The sequence below is a fragment of the Cryptotermes secundus genome, unplaced genomic scaffold (genome assembly GCF_002891405.2).
Source record: "Cryptotermes secundus unplaced genomic scaffold, Csec_1.0 scaffold2898, whole genome shotgun sequence".
In the NCBI taxonomy this organism is placed as follows: Eukaryota; Metazoa; Arthropoda; class Insecta; order Blattodea; family Kalotermitidae; genus Cryptotermes; species Cryptotermes secundus.
In genome coordinates, this window is record NW_019726304.1 from 60686 (window position 1) to 79244 (window position 18559).

General features: G+C 38.7%; 1 protein-coding gene across 2 annotated transcripts in view; it reads right to left on the bottom strand.

The window, feature by feature from the left end:
* LOC111864198 (hemicentin-1) overlaps positions 1-18559 on the bottom strand; it is a gene marked incomplete at its 5' end in the record, with an annotated part of 147354 nt that overhangs the window by 24728 nt on the left and 104067 nt on the right. For both annotated transcript variants that reach the window (XM_033751343.1, XM_023851272.2), the window contains 4 exon segments: positions 5545-5674; positions 8348-8479; positions 15021-15159; positions 18264-18437. In XM_033751343.1, coding sequence (XP_033607234.1) covers positions 5545-5674; positions 8348-8479; positions 15021-15159; positions 18264-18437 — 575 coding nt within the window.

An 18559-nucleotide genomic window follows, 5' to 3' on the forward strand; every position in this document is an offset into this window, starting at 1 on the left:
TGGCATGGAAATGAATGTGGAGAAAACAAAAGTAATGAAAATTTCGAGACAACCAACCCCAGTCACAATAAAGATAGACCAAAAACAACTGGAGAATGTGAAATGTTTTAAATATTTGGGTAGCTTGTTAACAGATGATGGAAGGTGTACTTGTGAAAGTAAATCCAGGATTGCCATGGCAAAAGCTGCATTTAGCAAGAAGAAGAATCTTTTTACCAGCAAATTGGACTTAAATTTGAGGAAGAAACTAGTGAAATGTTACGTTTGGAGCATAGCTCTGTTATGGGGCTGAAACATGGACACTTAGGGCAGTAGATCAGAAACATCTGGAAAGTTTTGAAATGTGGTGTTGGAGAAGGATGGAGAAGATCAGTTGGACCGATTATGTGAGAAATGAAGGAGTGTTATTTAGAGTAAGTGAGCAGAGGAATATCCTACACAAAATAAGAAAACGGAAGGCTAATTGGATTGGTCATATCTTACGCGGTAACTGCCTTCTAAAAGAAGTTGTTGAAGGAGAGATAGAAGGGCAGATAGAAGTGACCAGAAGACGAGGAAGACGATGTAAGAAGATGCTGGATGACCTTGGGGACAGAAGATGATATTTTCATTTGAAGGAGATAGCTCTAGATCGCTTTAAGTGGAGGAATTGTTTTGGAAGAGACTGTGGACCTGTCATCTTGACAGATTACAGATGAATGAATGAATATTAATAGAAATCTGTTTCCTTGAACACAAAGGCTTCATGTAAAATTAGAGTCTAAGATGTTTTAATCTGCATAAATAAATTTTTATTACTTATTTTAGAAATATATTCAACACTGAACTTCATTAAAAGCCACTCATGTAAAACTGTAATGTGACATGAGTGCACACAGAAAGACTGACAGAGATAAACCCATTTATATGTTCATCTATATCAAATAAAGAATGATGAACAGAAAAGACTTGGATTTCTTGATTAACATTAATACCTGCTCATTCTGTTATTCTTCAAGGACACTGAGCAGCAAATAGTACCTTGTAGACATAGTACACAATCCATGCCTTGTATGATACATGACAGTCAGTGGGGTGGCACAGTGCCATTTAAGGTTCCCAGATACCCTGTTTTCCCCGGATTCTTCCGTTTTTTCACCAAAATTTTGTTCCTCCGTTTATTGTTTACCCAGAGTGGATAATTCTCCGTTTTTTTATTTAAGCCCATTGCGAATTATATTTCATGGGTTAAATATTATCATAAAATTCCTGTAATCCTTGGAAAATAATATTGTTATAGTTTCTTTCATTATGTTGCATTTCGTGAATGTTGGCAACACTTGAGGTTCTAAACCAAAGCAGAGGTTGTTGGTGATAGTGATCTGTTCAATCTTCGCTAGAAAGTCAGTGTCAAGTTAGCAAAAATGTTTGAGGGCGAAGAAGATCCATCAAAGACTTCTCAACGGAAGAAGTTGAAATATCAGGCCAAACATAATCAAATATATCTTAAGAAATGGGAAGATATGTTTTCATGGGTTAAGCCAGGACCAGATGAGAACCGGGCATATTGTACGTTGTGTAGGAAGGATTTTAGTACTTCGCACGGTGGACAAAGTGGCCTGAGGCAACATGCACAATACAAGGGGCATAAAATTAAGGAAAGATGTAATTCTGGAAGTTCAAATAAACTTTCGAAATACTTTGTTAATTTAAAGAATAAAGAAGAATATGACAACAGCACCACGTGCGAACTTGGTTTAGTGTATCATGCAGTGAAACACAACTTAAGTTATTCCAGTCTGGACTGCGGAAATAAACTTGTGTCCCATATTTTCAGTGATTCCGCGATTGCTTCCAAACTTTCATGTGGACGCACTAAAGTGGAAATGATAGTGAAGTATGTTCTTGCTCCTAAAAGCGTAAATGACTTTGTGTCTATTTTAAGAAGGCCAGAAAATACTTCAAATTTTTTTTCGTTGGCTACCGATGCATCAAACAGAAGCAATTGAAAAATGTTCCCTGTCTGCATGCGGTACTTCGACCCATTAAAGGGAGTGCAGAATAAACTTCTAGATTTTGTTGAAAGTGCTGAGGAAACGTCTATGGCAATTACTGGTTTGGTGCTGCAGAGCTTACAGAAGCAAAACCTGGATGTAAATTATGTGTCTTCTTATTGTGCAGACAATGCCAATGTGAACTGTGGAAAAACACATTCCGTATATCAATTGCTGCGAAGTAAAAACCCAAATTTACTGAAAGCTAATTGCTCTAATCATGTCATTCATAACACAATTAAGTTTGCAAGTGACAGATTAGATGTTGATGTTGAAAGTGTAGTCTTAAAGATATATAATCACTTCTCTGTCTCTGCCAAAAGAAGAGAAGAGTTAAAATCATTCTTTGAATTTCTGAATTTGGAGTGGACTGAGATTTTGAGGCATGTTCCAACTAGGTGGCTGTCATTAACACCAGCCATTTCTCGACTGCTTCAGAACTGGGAAGCAATGAAAAGTTACTTCAATAATATTCCCAACTGTCCAAAATTATTATCTAACATTTTCATGAAAGATGACCCAGAGGAAGCTGTGTTGCCTGAAATCTACTTTAATTTCTTAAGTAATATTGGAAGTCAGATGGAAATGGTAGATAAAACACTGGAAAGGTCTGACTTAAGTGCACTAGAGACTTACAAACAAATGAAACTTCTCAGTTCTAAAATCCAGCAGAGAAGGAAAGACAACTTTTTTGGTAGCAAAGCAAAAGAACTCATGAATCGATTGTCTATGCCATTACAGAAAAAGGTTACTGAAGACCTGAACAGCTTTTATAGCAATATGCTTCAGTATCTGCAAAAAAGATATGATGTTACAGATGACAATCCCTACGCATCCCTTGCAGCATTTTCTCTACAGGAAGGGATTGAGTTCGAAGATTTTGAAAAAGCCATAGAAGTGTTTCAGCTAAGTGAAAATGTTTGCATTGATGACCTGTACGAGGAGTTCAGCAGCCATCGAGATTACCTCTGCAACAGTGTGAACCGATATGGTGATTATGTAGCAAATTGGCTTACATTTTTTTCTTCAGTACCTGAGCATGATGTACCAAATATTTCCAAAGTGGTAGGATTTTTGTTTAGCATCCCTGGCTCAAATGCTTTTGTGGAGCGAATCTTTTCATTCATGAAAAGTAAGTGGAGTGACACAAGAAACAGATGCTCAACAGATTTAATCAAGGCAGAACTCCAGGTGACAGTGAACTATGAAAGCAAGTCCTGTTCAGAATTTTATAAATTTTCAAAGCATCATGTTCAATTATTAAAAAGTGCTATGAGTTCAGTGAAATACAATTAACAGAATCTGATCGACCGGCCCTTGAAAGTTATAAATATGTAGTATTTAATATTTGTGTGTTCTACAAATGTGTGCTAGGTAATATTTTGTGCATTCTATAAATATGTAATAGGGCTACATAATATTTGTTTTGTTCTATAAATGTGTAGTAGGCCTATGTAATACAGATGTGTAGTAGAAGTTTGTAAGTTATGTATGAGTAGTATGTTGATTATGTATATTTTATAGCCTATTAGTTGTGAAAAATGTCGTTATAAACAAGCAACAACACATCACTCCTTTTTTTATTTTACAAAATCTGGCAACCCTAGTGCCATTATACTGGTGTGGGTTTGTATGTGTTAGTCTTGTGAAAAGATGTCTGAGTAGCAGGGTTTCTCTCTGACTAAGCCAACATTTGTTCACCCCAGCCTGAAGACTGTCTTCTGTAGGAACCAGGGTACAACATAGTGTGACATGTAGACCCATTGTCAAGTAATAGCTGTGTAAACAGGTGAAACTTCAATAGCCGTTGTTAGGGAACAGCTCTGTGGACATGTTTCCCCAGGAACAAGAGAACATGCAGTAATGGAAGACAAGTTTGTGGTCTGTGTCAGGGCTATATAACGATGACTAGTAGTTCAGTTGTGAGAAGTCAGTCGAGTGGGAGTTTGATGACTCCCAGAACAATCAGATAGTAAAATGTGGTCATGAGTACTGTGGGACTTGGAACCACAAATCATTGTTGTGGTGAGGACCAGAAGCAATTTTGCAGTCAGTCAATCATTTGGTTGTGAGAAGCGAGAAGCTGGTAGCTGTGGCTGGGTAAAGTTTGGGAACCCAGAGGAAGGGAAATGGCCACCACTGGAAGCCGCTACCAAGCAACGGTTTTTGAAGACAGGAGATTTTATGTGTGCTATAGCTACAGTGATCTTTGGAGTGTGTAACTCAGTGAGACATTTGTAGTTACGTTCTGTAAGTGACCAACAAATCCGATTACCAATCCAAACCTGGTCTATAGCCACACTCATCACATGACAATCCCATAAATAGGCAAAGTTATGGATGAAAAATCCTTGGCATGTCTGAATATCCCACTGGTGTATGAACATTAGAAGTATGGTGAAAAGACAATCCTGTAAATTTCCAATGATAATGTAACAGTCTATGTCACTAACTGAAGATGACACACCTCCATTCCCATACTAGACAGACAAGCAAAAACTCTGTGACCTTTAGTCCTCAAGCGAACTATACCAACCAAGTTCTTTAGTAACAAATTTGCCTAGAAATAAGGATAATAGCATAAACAATTTTAATATTGCATAATTTTATGTATAGTGATGTAAGACTGTTTTTTTGATATAAATTTAACACATGTTTTTTATCTGTCTTAATGATTATAAACTGTACATATATATTTATATTTGTATTGTACTATATTAACTATGTGACTGGTTCTATATCTATGTATATGGATTTATGGAATATACAATGAATGAATGAATAAATGAAAAGTGACTGCTGCTTGTCATGAAGTGAGTGCCAACTTTTGCGGATAGAAGTTGTCTCATGGTCAGCACAATGGACTCCCATGGCTGTTAATCTCAGTTTTCTAGACCAGAAACGCTACTTTTCCATTCAAATAGTTCCTTATTTATCCTCATGAGGCTGGGTGGACCCTGTTCCAGACCCACTACTTCTCACAAAATCTGGAAGTGCCGTGATTCGAACCCAGGACCTCTGGATCTGTAGGCAGAAACTCTGACCACTAGACCACAGAGGCAGACATTCCCAGAGTAGTAAGTGCATATAATTAAAAATGTCTGTATGGTATGGCAGATATTAATACGTGTAGATATGAAGTAAGAATTGTGTTCAAGGGAACTGTTAAATTAACATCACCATAGTTAATTGCCACCATTATGAGATTTGACGTTCTTGAAATGGAGACCATGAAAATGCTGTCTTTTATGATGTGATGACATGCAGATAGTTACCGATGTTTCAGGGGAATGCACTACATCCATCTACAATGCAGAGGAGGAAGCCTGGAGTCAGCACATTTTCTAGACATGTTACAAGACTATAAGGCAACACATCTCAGAAGAAAGTAACCATAAGTGACATCAGTATACGCGAAATCTTAGCGTGTTCAAGGAGACCAAAACCTCTGACTGAATCAGAAGTATTCTCAGATGGATGAGAGATGTGATAGCTGTGCTGAGGTACTTACGGCATTGTTCCCTGCAGGGTGTCATAAGACACTGTGTTGTTCCATGTATATGGAAGTTTATGTCCATTAACACTCAGTGCATTGGTAGATGAAGCATACAAAGAATTGGGACTCGTCTGGACATAATCCTCTGAAAGCAACACGAATTTCATATTACCATGCAACTATGTTTTTAACATCTATCTGACGCTTTCATAATTAATCCATGATTTACAATAACAATTATTTGTAAATATTCTTTGAGTATTTCTGTAAAAAAAATTTTCTGTGAGCACACTACCACAGTATTGCTGAGTAAACCTGGTGTTGGAGCAGCTAAGGAACCATGAAAATATCAACTACTTTTGGTATTACAAAGTAAATTGCCAATAAGAGCAAAATCTTGGCTGAATAATGAATATTGAACAGCTCAGTGCACTTAAATACCTGGGAAACAGTTTAAATGTTAAAACAAAATCATCTTAACCAAATTTTTACTTGAAAATAATCTATTTCCAAATGTGTGTGGCACAATGAAATAAACATTGTACAGCCACAAGAGAGACAATTATTTGAGACAACAGTAATTGCATCAAGTGTATCCAGCATAATAAAAAATATATAAATACATTTTTACATGCTTGGCCAACATTGGCTATCATCAGAAGGTTCCCCAACATTACAGGGAAATACTTAACATGTTGTTATATACTATATATATATTTGTCCATGAATTTTTATCATTAAAAATTAAGATTAGGTTGAGATATTGTGTAGTTAGATCAAGTTTTCTGTTAAAATTAATATATTAATATCATTTAGATTTCTTAAAAACTAGCTGTAAAATGTGGGATTGCTGGTGTTTCCTCTTCCATTGTTGGTATGTAGAGAATTCTATACTCATCTGTGGGATGTAATGCATATGCTCAGTGAATGCTGTTGTGGCGTGCAAAGGATGCACGTTATGCAGCTAGTATTTTAACCATTTTGAATGATAATAACATATTAATTTTAACAACAAACTTGATGTAACTATACAGAATGGTTCATGACTTTAGGGCATAACTGCAGGAGGCGATTTCCTAGGTCTTTGTGATCAAAAAAGTTCATATAAACATGTGTCCGATTTTGGATGGTTACGGAGTTATGACCGTCTTTTCATTCCCGTACACACCCTCATGTGAACCGCGTCTATTATCTGGCAGGTCGCTATTTTTAGCCAGCTACAGAGAGAGCGTTCTCGTTATCTCGACACTTGAGAGGTACCTAAGGCATGGTGGGTTGGTATGTAAGGACATGGCTAGTGTGGTGTTCAGAACAGTTCCAATCTCAGTGCGTCTGTCACGTTCACGATGCCATTTACATTTTCATTTGAGGAGTCTGCAGATATGATTTATGTGTACAGGTTTTGTGACGGTAACTCAGTCCTTGCCGTAGCTGAATATCAGCAACGGTTTCCGAATAGTAGAATACCGAACCGGAGAGTGTTTACTGGAGTTTACCAGGCATTGCGAGATACCGGTAGACTTCCCGGCGTTTGTATTGCAGCAGAGCATGGTGTTAAATGAAGGCGTCAATGAAGAAGGCATTGTTCATATGGTACACCGCAGTCCACATACAAGTATGCGAAGAATTGCCAGCCAGGTCTCCAGACTTAAGCCCACTGGATTATTGTGTGTGGGGATGGAAGAAAGAACTGGTTTACAATGTGAAGGTGGCAACTTGAGATGCTTTGCTCGGTCGCATTCTGGACGCCACTGACCACATAGGAAACAGCCAGCTGAAGCTGTTGCGTGCTACCCGCGCAGTTCACAACTGAGTGGCAGCCTGTGTTGCGGCCGGCGGTGGCATTTTCGAAAATCACCTTTAAGCACCAATCAATTCAAATTAAACGTAATTTCACAAAGTTAACTGTACATTCATACTTTAAATGTATCATGTATTATGCTGGTTTATTATTTTGTTCTGGTAATTGTCAGTAATCGTTATCTTCTATTCTGAGTTTAAAATGGTCATAACTCCGTAACTGTCCAAAATCGGACACATGTTTATATGAACTTTTTTGATCACAAAGACCTTGGAAATCACCTCCTGTAGTTATGCCCTAAAGTCGTGAAACACTCTGTATAGTATCTAAATCAGATCTTAACTTTTCATGGTAATAATCCAGAGGCGTATATATAGATATAGCATGCATGTAAATTATTTCCTTATACACGTAGTGTTGGAGAAATTTCTGATGATGGTTAGTACTGGTAGAAACATGTAAAGGTGTATTCATATAATTTATATTAAACAGGTTACAACTGATGGAATTACAGGTCACTTAAATCTCAAGCAATGAGACAGATCAAGATGTATTTACTATGAAAAGGTGAAGCTACCCCTGTTAACAGGCCATGGAGGCCCATAGGGTTGTGAGATGTCGAGGCTCCCACATCTTCTAGACAATCAGCTCACAGATTGTGGTGAGGTTGTTGGCCTTATGTACTGGCTGGTTGGCCACCCTTTAGCCCCAGGAAGATTCCTGGTACTCATTTCTGCTATAGACTGAGTTGATCCCAGTGCCATAGTGCAGCTGGAAGGATTAGGTCAACTGAAAAATCGAATGACCTCAAAATGGAAGGATGAGTATGGGACAATATGCTGAGGATTTCTGGAAGGAAGGAGCTCAATACAGTGGCTTGATAACTAGATGACTCACACAGAAGTGGAAACATTGATGAAAAAGAGGACAAGAAGAAGAAGATATAATAACATTTATCTTCTGTTTCCAACATAATGCAAACTCAATATACAAAGGAAAAAGACTTTGCATACACACCTTCAAATGGTTCTATGTATACAGATGCTTCTGGCTGCACCAGAGGTACTTCTCCGTTAACTTCGATGTCCACTTGAAGCGTTCCAACTTCATCGATGCCTCGGCCAACATGAGTAACAACCAGTTCCTCCCCTAAACATAAGTAATACTTTTATCAGTTATATTTTAACAAATTAAACCGTGCAACTTTTACTAATGAAGTACTTTATATAGCTGATTTTCTCATCGGCCATGTTTTTTCTTAGCCTACTTTCCTTATTTAAAAAAAATTATAGTAGGCTCATGCGATCTCCACGCTGTCTGTGTGTCTGCGAATTCCCCCCCCCCAGCTTATAATTTTCGAATGCCTAAACCAGTTTTTATGAAAACAAGTATGTATATCATGGCACCTGTACCTATCTTAATGGCATACTTCATAAATCCTTCCTATCATTCTCTGCCCCCGTCTCTCCTATCGCTGCTAGGCAACAGTTCTCTAAACAAGTTCCTGGAGTAAAGAATACATGCAACAATAGAAGAATCATTGGACGCATGCATCTGTGGGTCTGTTTGTGTATCCCCCTTATCACTGTTTGGTAACAACTTGGTAAAGACGTTCCCACAGCAAAGAAGAATTTTTGGAGGCATCATTTTCTATGCTGTCCATGTTGTATCAAAGAAAGCAAGCTATTAGTTCTTCCCATAACCTATTTCTCATATTTTTAATTCTTTTTAATATATTCTACAATGGCATATCATCATGTAAACACAATTCATACTTTACTAATTAACTACCAACTCAAGAGAACAGATTCCTTCTTGAGAAGCTAATAGACAGCTAAGTATACAGAGATACACCTGATGATGACCCAACAGGGGATGAAACATGTAGTGATTAATATTAATGTAAATAACCTTTGTTATTACTTTTACCTGAATTGTGTTAATGGATACAAATATACTGTTATGAGCTAATGGTAAGTTTGAAATTCTCATGGCATTTGGTATCAATATGAGTTTATGATGCCACATGGTTTGGTACACAGGTACAGTCAACTCTCGATTATCCGGGGGCGGATTAACCGGGGCTTTTTTTTTTAAGTTTATATGTTGTTTAATATTCATTCACTTTTGTTTCACATGGTGAGTTGTAACACTATTTTCGCACTAGTGTGAACCGAGCTCTGCATTATTTCGTCCCGTTATGCGAACACAATGTTCTAGGGTGGGGGTGAAAGAATGCAAGAATTTTTGGAAAGTTTCAAGGACAAATACACCGCCCCAGGTTATTTAACGGTACCATCTCAGTGTGAGAGTGCATTGTGAAAGTAAGTATCAGTTTCTTAATATAGATCTTCAAGTGCGTTAGCAAAATGTCGGGGTTTAAAAGGAAGCGTGTTGTGTTAAGTATTCAACAGAAACTTGAAATTATCAATCAGCTGGAAAAAGGAGCTGTAGTTAAACAATTAGCAATGCAATACGGTATTGGAGAACAAACTGTTCGTGATTTGAAAAAACAAAAGAATGAGTTAATTTCCTTTGCTTCGTCTTCTAATTCAAGCGGAATGAAGAAGAGAAAAACCATGAAGAAATCAACATACGATGATCTCGACAAAGCGATGCTGACCTGGTTTAATCAACTAAGGGCACAGGGAACAACAATAACAGGACCAGTTTGTGCTAAACAAGCTAAATATTTTTTCGAAGCACTTGAACTAGAAGGGAGTTTTGACGCTTCTTCCGGTTGGCTAACACGTTTCAAGCAGCGTCATGGAATACGAGAAATCAGTATTCAAGGTGAGAAATTGTCAGGGGACTTGTCAGCATCAGATCAATTTTGCACCAATTTTGATAGTTTTGTGAAAAGTGAAAATCTGCTGCCAGAACAAATCTATAATGCCGATGAAACGGGTCTTTATTGGAAATGCTTGCCAACCAGAACATTGGCATTTCAAAATGAAAGACAGGCTCCAGGTCACAAATCCAGTAAGGAGAGATTGACAGTCTTGTGCTGTTCTAATGCATCAGGAACACACAAACTAATACCAGTAGTTATCGGCAAAGCGAAAAGACCACGCTCTTTTAAAGGAACAGTAGCTTCAAGTCTGCCTATCCATTATTTTAACCAGAAAGTAGCTTGGATGAATAGAGCGATATTTAAAGAATGGTTTGATTTTAAATTCGTGCCTCAAGTTCGTGACCATCTAAAATCCCAAGGCCTACCTGAGAAAGCTGTGCTCCTCATTGACAATGCGCCCTCACATCCTAACGAAAGTCTCCTGAGGTCAGATGATGGAAATATTTTTGTGAAATATTTTCCCGCTAATGTTACCGCACTTATCCAACCAATGGATCAAGGAGTTATCTCAAGTATGAAGAGAATCTACAGATCAAATTTGCTACAAAAGTACATCGATGAAGGCAATGATCTGACGTGTTTCTGGAAGTCCTTTTCAGTATTAGATGCCATATACGAGATTTCAACAGCGTGGGATACAGTAAAGCCATCTGTATTGAAAAATTCATGGAAGAAACTGATGCCTTTCATCACTAATGAAGATGACGAAATCCATGGATTCACTGGATTCAGTGAAAATGAGATAGCCATAAAATTGACAAAAGTGGCTAACCAAGTTCATGGTGGTGAAGAAGTCAACGAGGAAAATATAAGAGAGTGGTTTAACTGTGACTCGTGTGAACCGGGCTTCGAAATGTTAAGCAGTGACGAAATCGTAACTTCAATGGGGGTGCAGCCAGAAGAGCGGGAAGAAAGTGAGAATGAGGAAGAGGTGGACAGTGTTGCCAGTAAGAAAGTATCACATGGTGCTGCGCTTAATCATTTGGAATCCTTACTAGACTATCTTGAGAGTGAAGAGGACAGTTTATTAAGTGACAAGCTAATATTACGTAGGCTTCGTACGGATATCCGTAAAAAGGAAAATGCCGCGAAAAAGCAAAAGACAGTATTAAATTATTTTAAGTGTTAAGTGTGACCGTAAAAAGTGCTGGATGTTGTTGAACAGTGATTGAAATAACTAATTCATACTGAGTGTAATGTAAAGAAAGTATTAAATAGGCCATGAGATGACATAGAAATGAGGATGAATAAATTTAAATACAGGTAGGTCTATAGTATTATGAAGGTATTAAAAGGTAAAAGGTAAAGTTGTTCCTCTGCTCAACGAATTAAGCCCTACGCCATTAAGGCGTGTGGGGGAGTGGATGTATAGATCCAAATTTTCTTGACCTCGGCACTAGTTGGAGGTGAGTGGTCAGCTTCACGCCCCGGCCGCTTTACCCCCGGGGAAAGAGCCCCCGGTACCCATTGGATAGGAGGTTGGATGGACCCCAGAGCCGGTCTGGACGATTTGGAGAAGTTAAAATTCTTGACCCTACCGGGACTCGAACTCCGACCCTTCACAGTCGTCCAGCCCGTATAATAAAATTTGGCTTAACCGGGTTTTCGATTAACCGTGACTTCCATCCCCACCATTAGCCCGGATAATCGAGAGTTGACTGTACAAATATTTTGTAGGAGCCTGTGCCTCCATCTTCAGGGTACTGAAGATGGAGGCAGCTGATTCCTCTGGAACGTTTGTACCATTTTACCAAACTATATAGCATAATGTGCTAGAACACCATTACTGAAAAGCTTATATTAGTTTATGCTTTAAAGTGAATAAATCACTGGATAACAGTGCACTGATCATTCTGTTCTTGGCACATTCGAACAGTTTCTGTGATCAACAACAAATAATTTTTCTACTTCCCATTAATTAGGGTTATGCTGAGATTGAGTCCTGGAAACTCGTGTAGAGAAGGTTTTAAGAAGTTGAGTATTTTGACGGTTCCTAGCCTATATTCATTTCATCAGTAATCTGCCAGACGACAGGTCCACAGTCTCTTCCAAAACAGTTCCTCCACTTAATGCAATCTCAAGCTTTCTCCTTCAATGAAAATATCCTCTTCTGTCCCCAAGGTCATCCAGCATCTTCTTACGTCTTCTGGTTACTTCTATCCGCCCCTCTCTCACATACATGGTATCTCTGTTTTTGCATATATGTATTTTATATTGATGTTTGTTGTTAGAAATTGCATTTTTTTCAGACTAACAATAATATTCATCATATAAACACTAGACAGTTTGGAAAGCTACATGTGTCATCAGTGAGATTATCTTTAATCCAGAGAGGCATGTTATACTCATCCATTATGGTTTATAATAATCTTCCTCAAAATATACAAAGGTTGAATGAAAATGTGATGATTTTTAAATGCATACTGAAAAGTTTGCTTTTTATTCAGTGGATGAATATATTTCTGCTAAGCTTGTATAACATTTAATAACTATATTCCTTGTAATAATGTTATATTTTAGCGTCCTGTTGCACTGATTTAAGTCCATGATTTATTTCACCGTCTTTTAGTGCATACACTTATCTACCTCACTCATTTCTGGGCCTGCAGGCCCAGCAGTATAACACACGCAGTCACAGGAGCAAGACACAACATAAAGCACAATACACACACGATAATAGAAAGAGTGCTCCGACAGAAGAGATTAGAGGTGACCCGAGAAGTGAGATACGACGTAGGAAAAATCCTGAACAATTTTAATATTTTTAATATTTAATATTTATCAGTATATATGATAAATATATATTTTAATTATTTTAATATGAAGACAAGGCATGCAGTGAACTAGTTTAACGTTAATTGAATAAGCACCTGAAGATGGCACTTTTGTGCCAAAACATGTAGTGTGGGAGAAAGGAGTGAGGTAGATAAGTGTATGCACTAAAAGACGGTGAAATAAGTCATGGATATTCCTTGTAATTTTGTTTATGAATGACAATGTAAATTATGGTTATTTGGTGCTTTTGGTTGTGTGCGGTTGTATGCTGTTGACAAGACTGTGTTTCTGCAATCAAGTCTTATTTTGACGAGTTCAATATCCGGTCCGATTCGGACAATGGATCAGCGTATGTGTGTGTGTGTGTGTGTGTATGTATGTATGTACGTAATGTAAGCCAGGCTTTGGGTCAATACTGATATTTCATTTTCATGTTCTTCATTTCTGAACAATTCTGATAAGGAAATTTACATACATATGTTGGTAATATAAATCTGTGCCCCATAATTATTCATTTTATCAACTTATATTGATTTTTACAAATTCTTTCATAAAATCTGAATGACTTGCTTTAAAATGTGGCAAAAAATATCGTTGTAGAAATCAGAGCATTGACGCAGAATTAATGCATGCTCATAGCAACAGACAAAAACAGAGAATAATAGAGGAACTGCTTGAGATGGTGACCTATAGTCAATTAACCCTGAAGTTATAAAAAGGGTACATATAATTGATTCAAGAATTCAGTTAGTTCAATCATTCAGTCATAAGATATTCGGAAGTTGAGTGTTCAGCTGTGGAGTGCTAATCAGCAGACAATGGAAGCTGAAGAAGTGACCGACTCGTAAATCTGAACCAATTCAGTCACAGTGGAAGTGAAGACACTCACAGTCCAGTAAGGAAAGGGGAGAGTCTTAAACAGTCATTGATTGTGAGTTGTTATAATTAACTAATTGTAATAGAAGTGCCAATAAATTGAATCATCCAAACCATAACCTGTCATTATTTGTCATACACACCCCTCATATGTGACAGTACATTATTGCCTCCTCATCTGCTGTCTAAAATTAAAAATTAAAATATGAAAAACTAAAATTTTGCCTCCAGTTTTGAATTTGTGTAAAAATTTGCCACGGACTGGGAGTGTCTGTGAACAGGGCGCTGAGGAGGACACCTGGACCCATGAAGGATGAAATAATGGAAGCCTGGAGAAAACTGCACAGTGAGAGGCCTCCTCACCAAATATTATTGGAATGATCAATTCAAGGAGGATGAGATGGGCACAGTATGTAGCAGACAGGGAGAGGAGTGCATACGTAGTTTCTGATAGGAAAACCTGATGGACAGAAACCACTAGGAAGACCTTAAACATAGAAGAGATTATAATATTAAAACTGATCTTAGAGAAATAGGACAGAGTGGTATGAACTGGATTAATCTGCTTCACGATAGAGGTCAATGACAGGCTCTTGTGAACATGGTACTGAACCTTTGGGTTCTACAACATTCTGGAAATTTCTTGAGTGGCTGAGCACCTGTTGGCTTCTTGAAAAAAACTCAGCTAAGTGGAGTTATACTGTATTGGAAAGTCTAATGGATACTGCAGGATATGTCCTCAGGGAGGAAAAGTGGCAAGAGCTTGAAACTCATCAGTTACCATCTTTTATTACCAAGGTTTAGGATATGTGGCTCATCACCTCCACAGCCCTCATACACTTTTATGGTGTGGTGCTTTAAAACAAAGGAGACTCAACCTTTATTTAGGAATGTACTTTTAGCCCATGCCATAGTTTAGGTAGCTGGTCAATGTGGTCTCACTATGGACGCCCAAATTTAATCCCAGGGCTGTCCATGTGACATTTGTGATAGGCTTTTGGACAGATTTTTCTATGAGCATTTTGAGTTCTCTGTCCATTATTAATCCACCAATGTTCCAGACTTGTCTATCATTCAGGGCTGGTACAGTACGACCATCTGAGGCCACAATACCAAGGGACTTAGCCTCATTCCATTCTCAGATATAAGTAAGTACCTTTAAAAGTATGTGGTAGCATTACATACCCGTAGCGAACTCGATCTGTGAATGTTGTCTAAAATTTCCATTTGTGAGGGAATAGCCATTGTTGGCTTCATCAACTTCATATGCTGTATTCCACGACACTGGAGACAGTAAAAATGTCAAATACGGAAACCAGCCAGCCTATGAGAAAATATGAATTGTATATCTATATAAATATAAATTTGATACCTACAAGGATGTATCATATAACAAGAAGACAGAATATCTGTAATAAATCCTTAAATGTTCAGTTTTAAAATGCTGAAAGTAGCATGTTATCTTAATGGCTAAAAACTGTTGTACTGTAATCCAGTGGATTTGGTTCATGGATGTTTGGATGTACCAAGGTACAGCTCATAGGAATATTCCATGTTCTCATTTAGTGCATAAGTTTGACTTTACCTCAGAGATGGCAGTGAAGCTCAGTTTCTGGTAACATCAGAATGTCTCAGTATGACACTTCTGCCATACTATTGTGTTCTGTGATACATCTTGGTAGCACTGAAATTTTATTGTTTCAATCACGTGTTAATTTTTCCAGAAATAATCCCAGCCCCGACATATTTTTCTCTCCTCAGACACCTCAAAACTGGGTTAAGTTTCTGCCTTACAGTGACAAAAGCAATTTAATTTTATAAAACCTGCAAATGTGATTTCCCTGTTTCTGGATGCACAGCGATATCAAGGAATAAGTACGCATAGCTGTGTATTTACTTAACAGTAATTTAATTATTCTTCTTTGTAATGCATAAAACCTGCTTACATCACAAATATCTTGAATGGAAAAGTGCCTATATTAGAAAATTCTTTATCATCAAGAATATGGCATGAGAATCAAGAGGAAATTACTTCTATTAAAACACTGATCACTTGGTGAATCAGTCACTGTGTAGATGATTGCTGTCTTCTGGGATGTGGTGATGTGTGGCCTGGCAGATCATTACCAAAGTTTGGAAGGAACCTGCTGCCACCATCCTCAGGGCAGAATAGTAAGCTTAGCCACTTAACAATGGCATGGATACCAGGAGAGTCACCAATGTTACTCAATTCAAGAACATAGTTTGGTGACTCACCTGATGATGACTCAGAAAAGATTGAGACATGCAGTGCAATGCCATGCATGATAAACAAATATTGATACATTAGTATCTATTTTGTCTTGGGCCATGCCATAGCTCAAGCGGTTAGTCACTGGCTTCCCACTGCGGTGGTCCGGATTCGATCCCAGGTCTGGTCAAGTGGGATTTGTGGTGGACAAAGTGGAGCTGGGGCAGGTTTTCTCTAAGTACTTCGGTTTTCCCCGCCAATCTTCATTCCACCAATTGCTCCACAATCACCCTCACCTATCATCTGGGGCTGGTACAATAGGCCAGAAGTGGCCACAGTACAAGGAACTTAGTCCCACCCCACTAGCATTAAAAAAAAATTAAAAATCTATTTTGTCTTCATTCTGTAGACATTGTTGGGTAGATGGCCCCATTCTATGCTATTGAATTCTGTATGACTCAAACTTGAGTCGTATGACAGCCAGTATGTTAATATATATATAGATGCTGCTCATAACAAATTATGAAATGATAAAAATGTAGGGGTAAAGATGTCCCTGTGCTTAATTAATTAAGCACCACATCATGGTGATGTGTCAGGGATTGGCAGTATAGCTCTGCCATACTTGACTTTAACACTGGATGGAAGTGAGTGGCCAGCTACATGACCCAGCTGCTTCACCCCCAGGGGAAAAAAGGCCGTTCTTCTTCTTCTTCTATGGCGCAACAGCCTGATGTCGGGCCTTGGCCTCGCTTATCAAGCCCCTCCATTCCTCTCTATCCTGAGCTGCTCTCTTCCAGTTCCTTATGCCCATTAACTTCTTTGCATCTTCTTCCACCACATCAATCCATCTAGTTCTTGGTTTCCCAGCACGTCTCCTACCACCTATTGTACCTGGAGGGCTAGGGTATCTCTTTTAGTCTGGGTCATCACCTTCGACCTGTGTGGCATGGGTGGCCCTACCAGTAGCTATGCTACCACCGGCATAGCTCTCAGGGTCATTTGACCATGCAAGCCCCTCCACTATGTCAAGGTAGAGACACCATCGGGGGTACCCTGGTACCCACCAATTAGAAGGCTGAGTGGGCCCCAGTGTCGGTCTGGATGGTGTGGAATTCAGTAGAAACCTTGATTCTGCAGGTAATCAAACCCTCCCTGTCAAGGCCACAGCCCATCACTATACCAACTGAGCTATCCTGACTCCTAACGAAATAAGAACTTACACAATAATAATAATAAAACTTGGATTTTGATGGCAAACACAGTGGCCCAAATATATTCAGTATATGCTGGCATGTGAAAGCTGCTAACACTAGAAGTTTATCTGTGAACGCAAGACCAGAGCCTGTCCTCTGAATCTATCTCCAACCTCAAGTCCATATGGTCAGGCTTTGGGCTTTGTCCTTAAAAGTAAATATCTAAAAATGTTCTAAGGTTAGGCTCTGGGTCTGGTTGCTTGGTTTCTGATGGTGCATTTTGTCAGAAGTCAGTTTTGCTTTTGACCTCAGCTGGTCAGTGTATCTCATTATCTCAATTTCTATTCAGACACCAGCTGCATGAGTGACCTTACCCAGCTGTCCAGCACACCTCAATTTGGTTGGGTAATTTCAAGTTATTCTCACTTGTGCAGTTGTGTGACTGAACAGAGTAGAGTGCTCTGTGGGTGACCAAAAATGGCACCTAATTTTATCTTCCCTCATCTCTTATCATGAGTGAAAAGTTCTTTTACATGCCATAAATGCACAACATGGGACACCCCTGACTTTACTTCCCATCCAAAGGAAGTTGTGCTATGAATATACATCATGCTTAAAGTTCCATTCTTCTTGGTCATGAACCTTGGGTCCAATAGTGAGCACATTACCACTAGACCATTAGAGCAGGTTCTTCTTTTCACAAATAAACTTCTAATGGTTGACAGCGATAATGTGGCTGACAATATGGCAGTAAAGTTTTAAAGCTATCTGTGCCACCTGTTAGTGTCTTAAGTTCCATAAACACAGTCAAAACTATGCTAACTGGCCAGATGTGTGAATGCATAGACTGTCGGAGTGTTTCCAATGGCTTGGAGCATTTTGTGAATATTTCAATCCTTTTGATGATGTCATGGCCTCAAAATTCTGTTAGTCAAGCTGAAATGCCAGTCAGAAAAGTAAGATTATTGCAATCAAGACAGCCCTATAAAAGGAAGGACCTACCTGCTGTTTAATTATGTCTTTCATGGTAGCTGACACTGCTCGTCGTGGTCCCATGTCTGTTATGTTGGCAGCAATCACATTATCATGTAGGTTCTGCCCATTAAGATTTCCCTTTACATGAAGGGCAGCTACTAGAGGAATATTATCACAGCTCCTAGCCATGCACTTCTCAATCTGAAACATTTTAATTTAAAAAATATTGTGACATGTTGCGCAAAGGAGAACCCCCCCCCCACCAGCAGTGACGCGGCGGGGGAGTCAGCGCCCCCCCCCCCCTCCTCCGCACGGTAATGTAA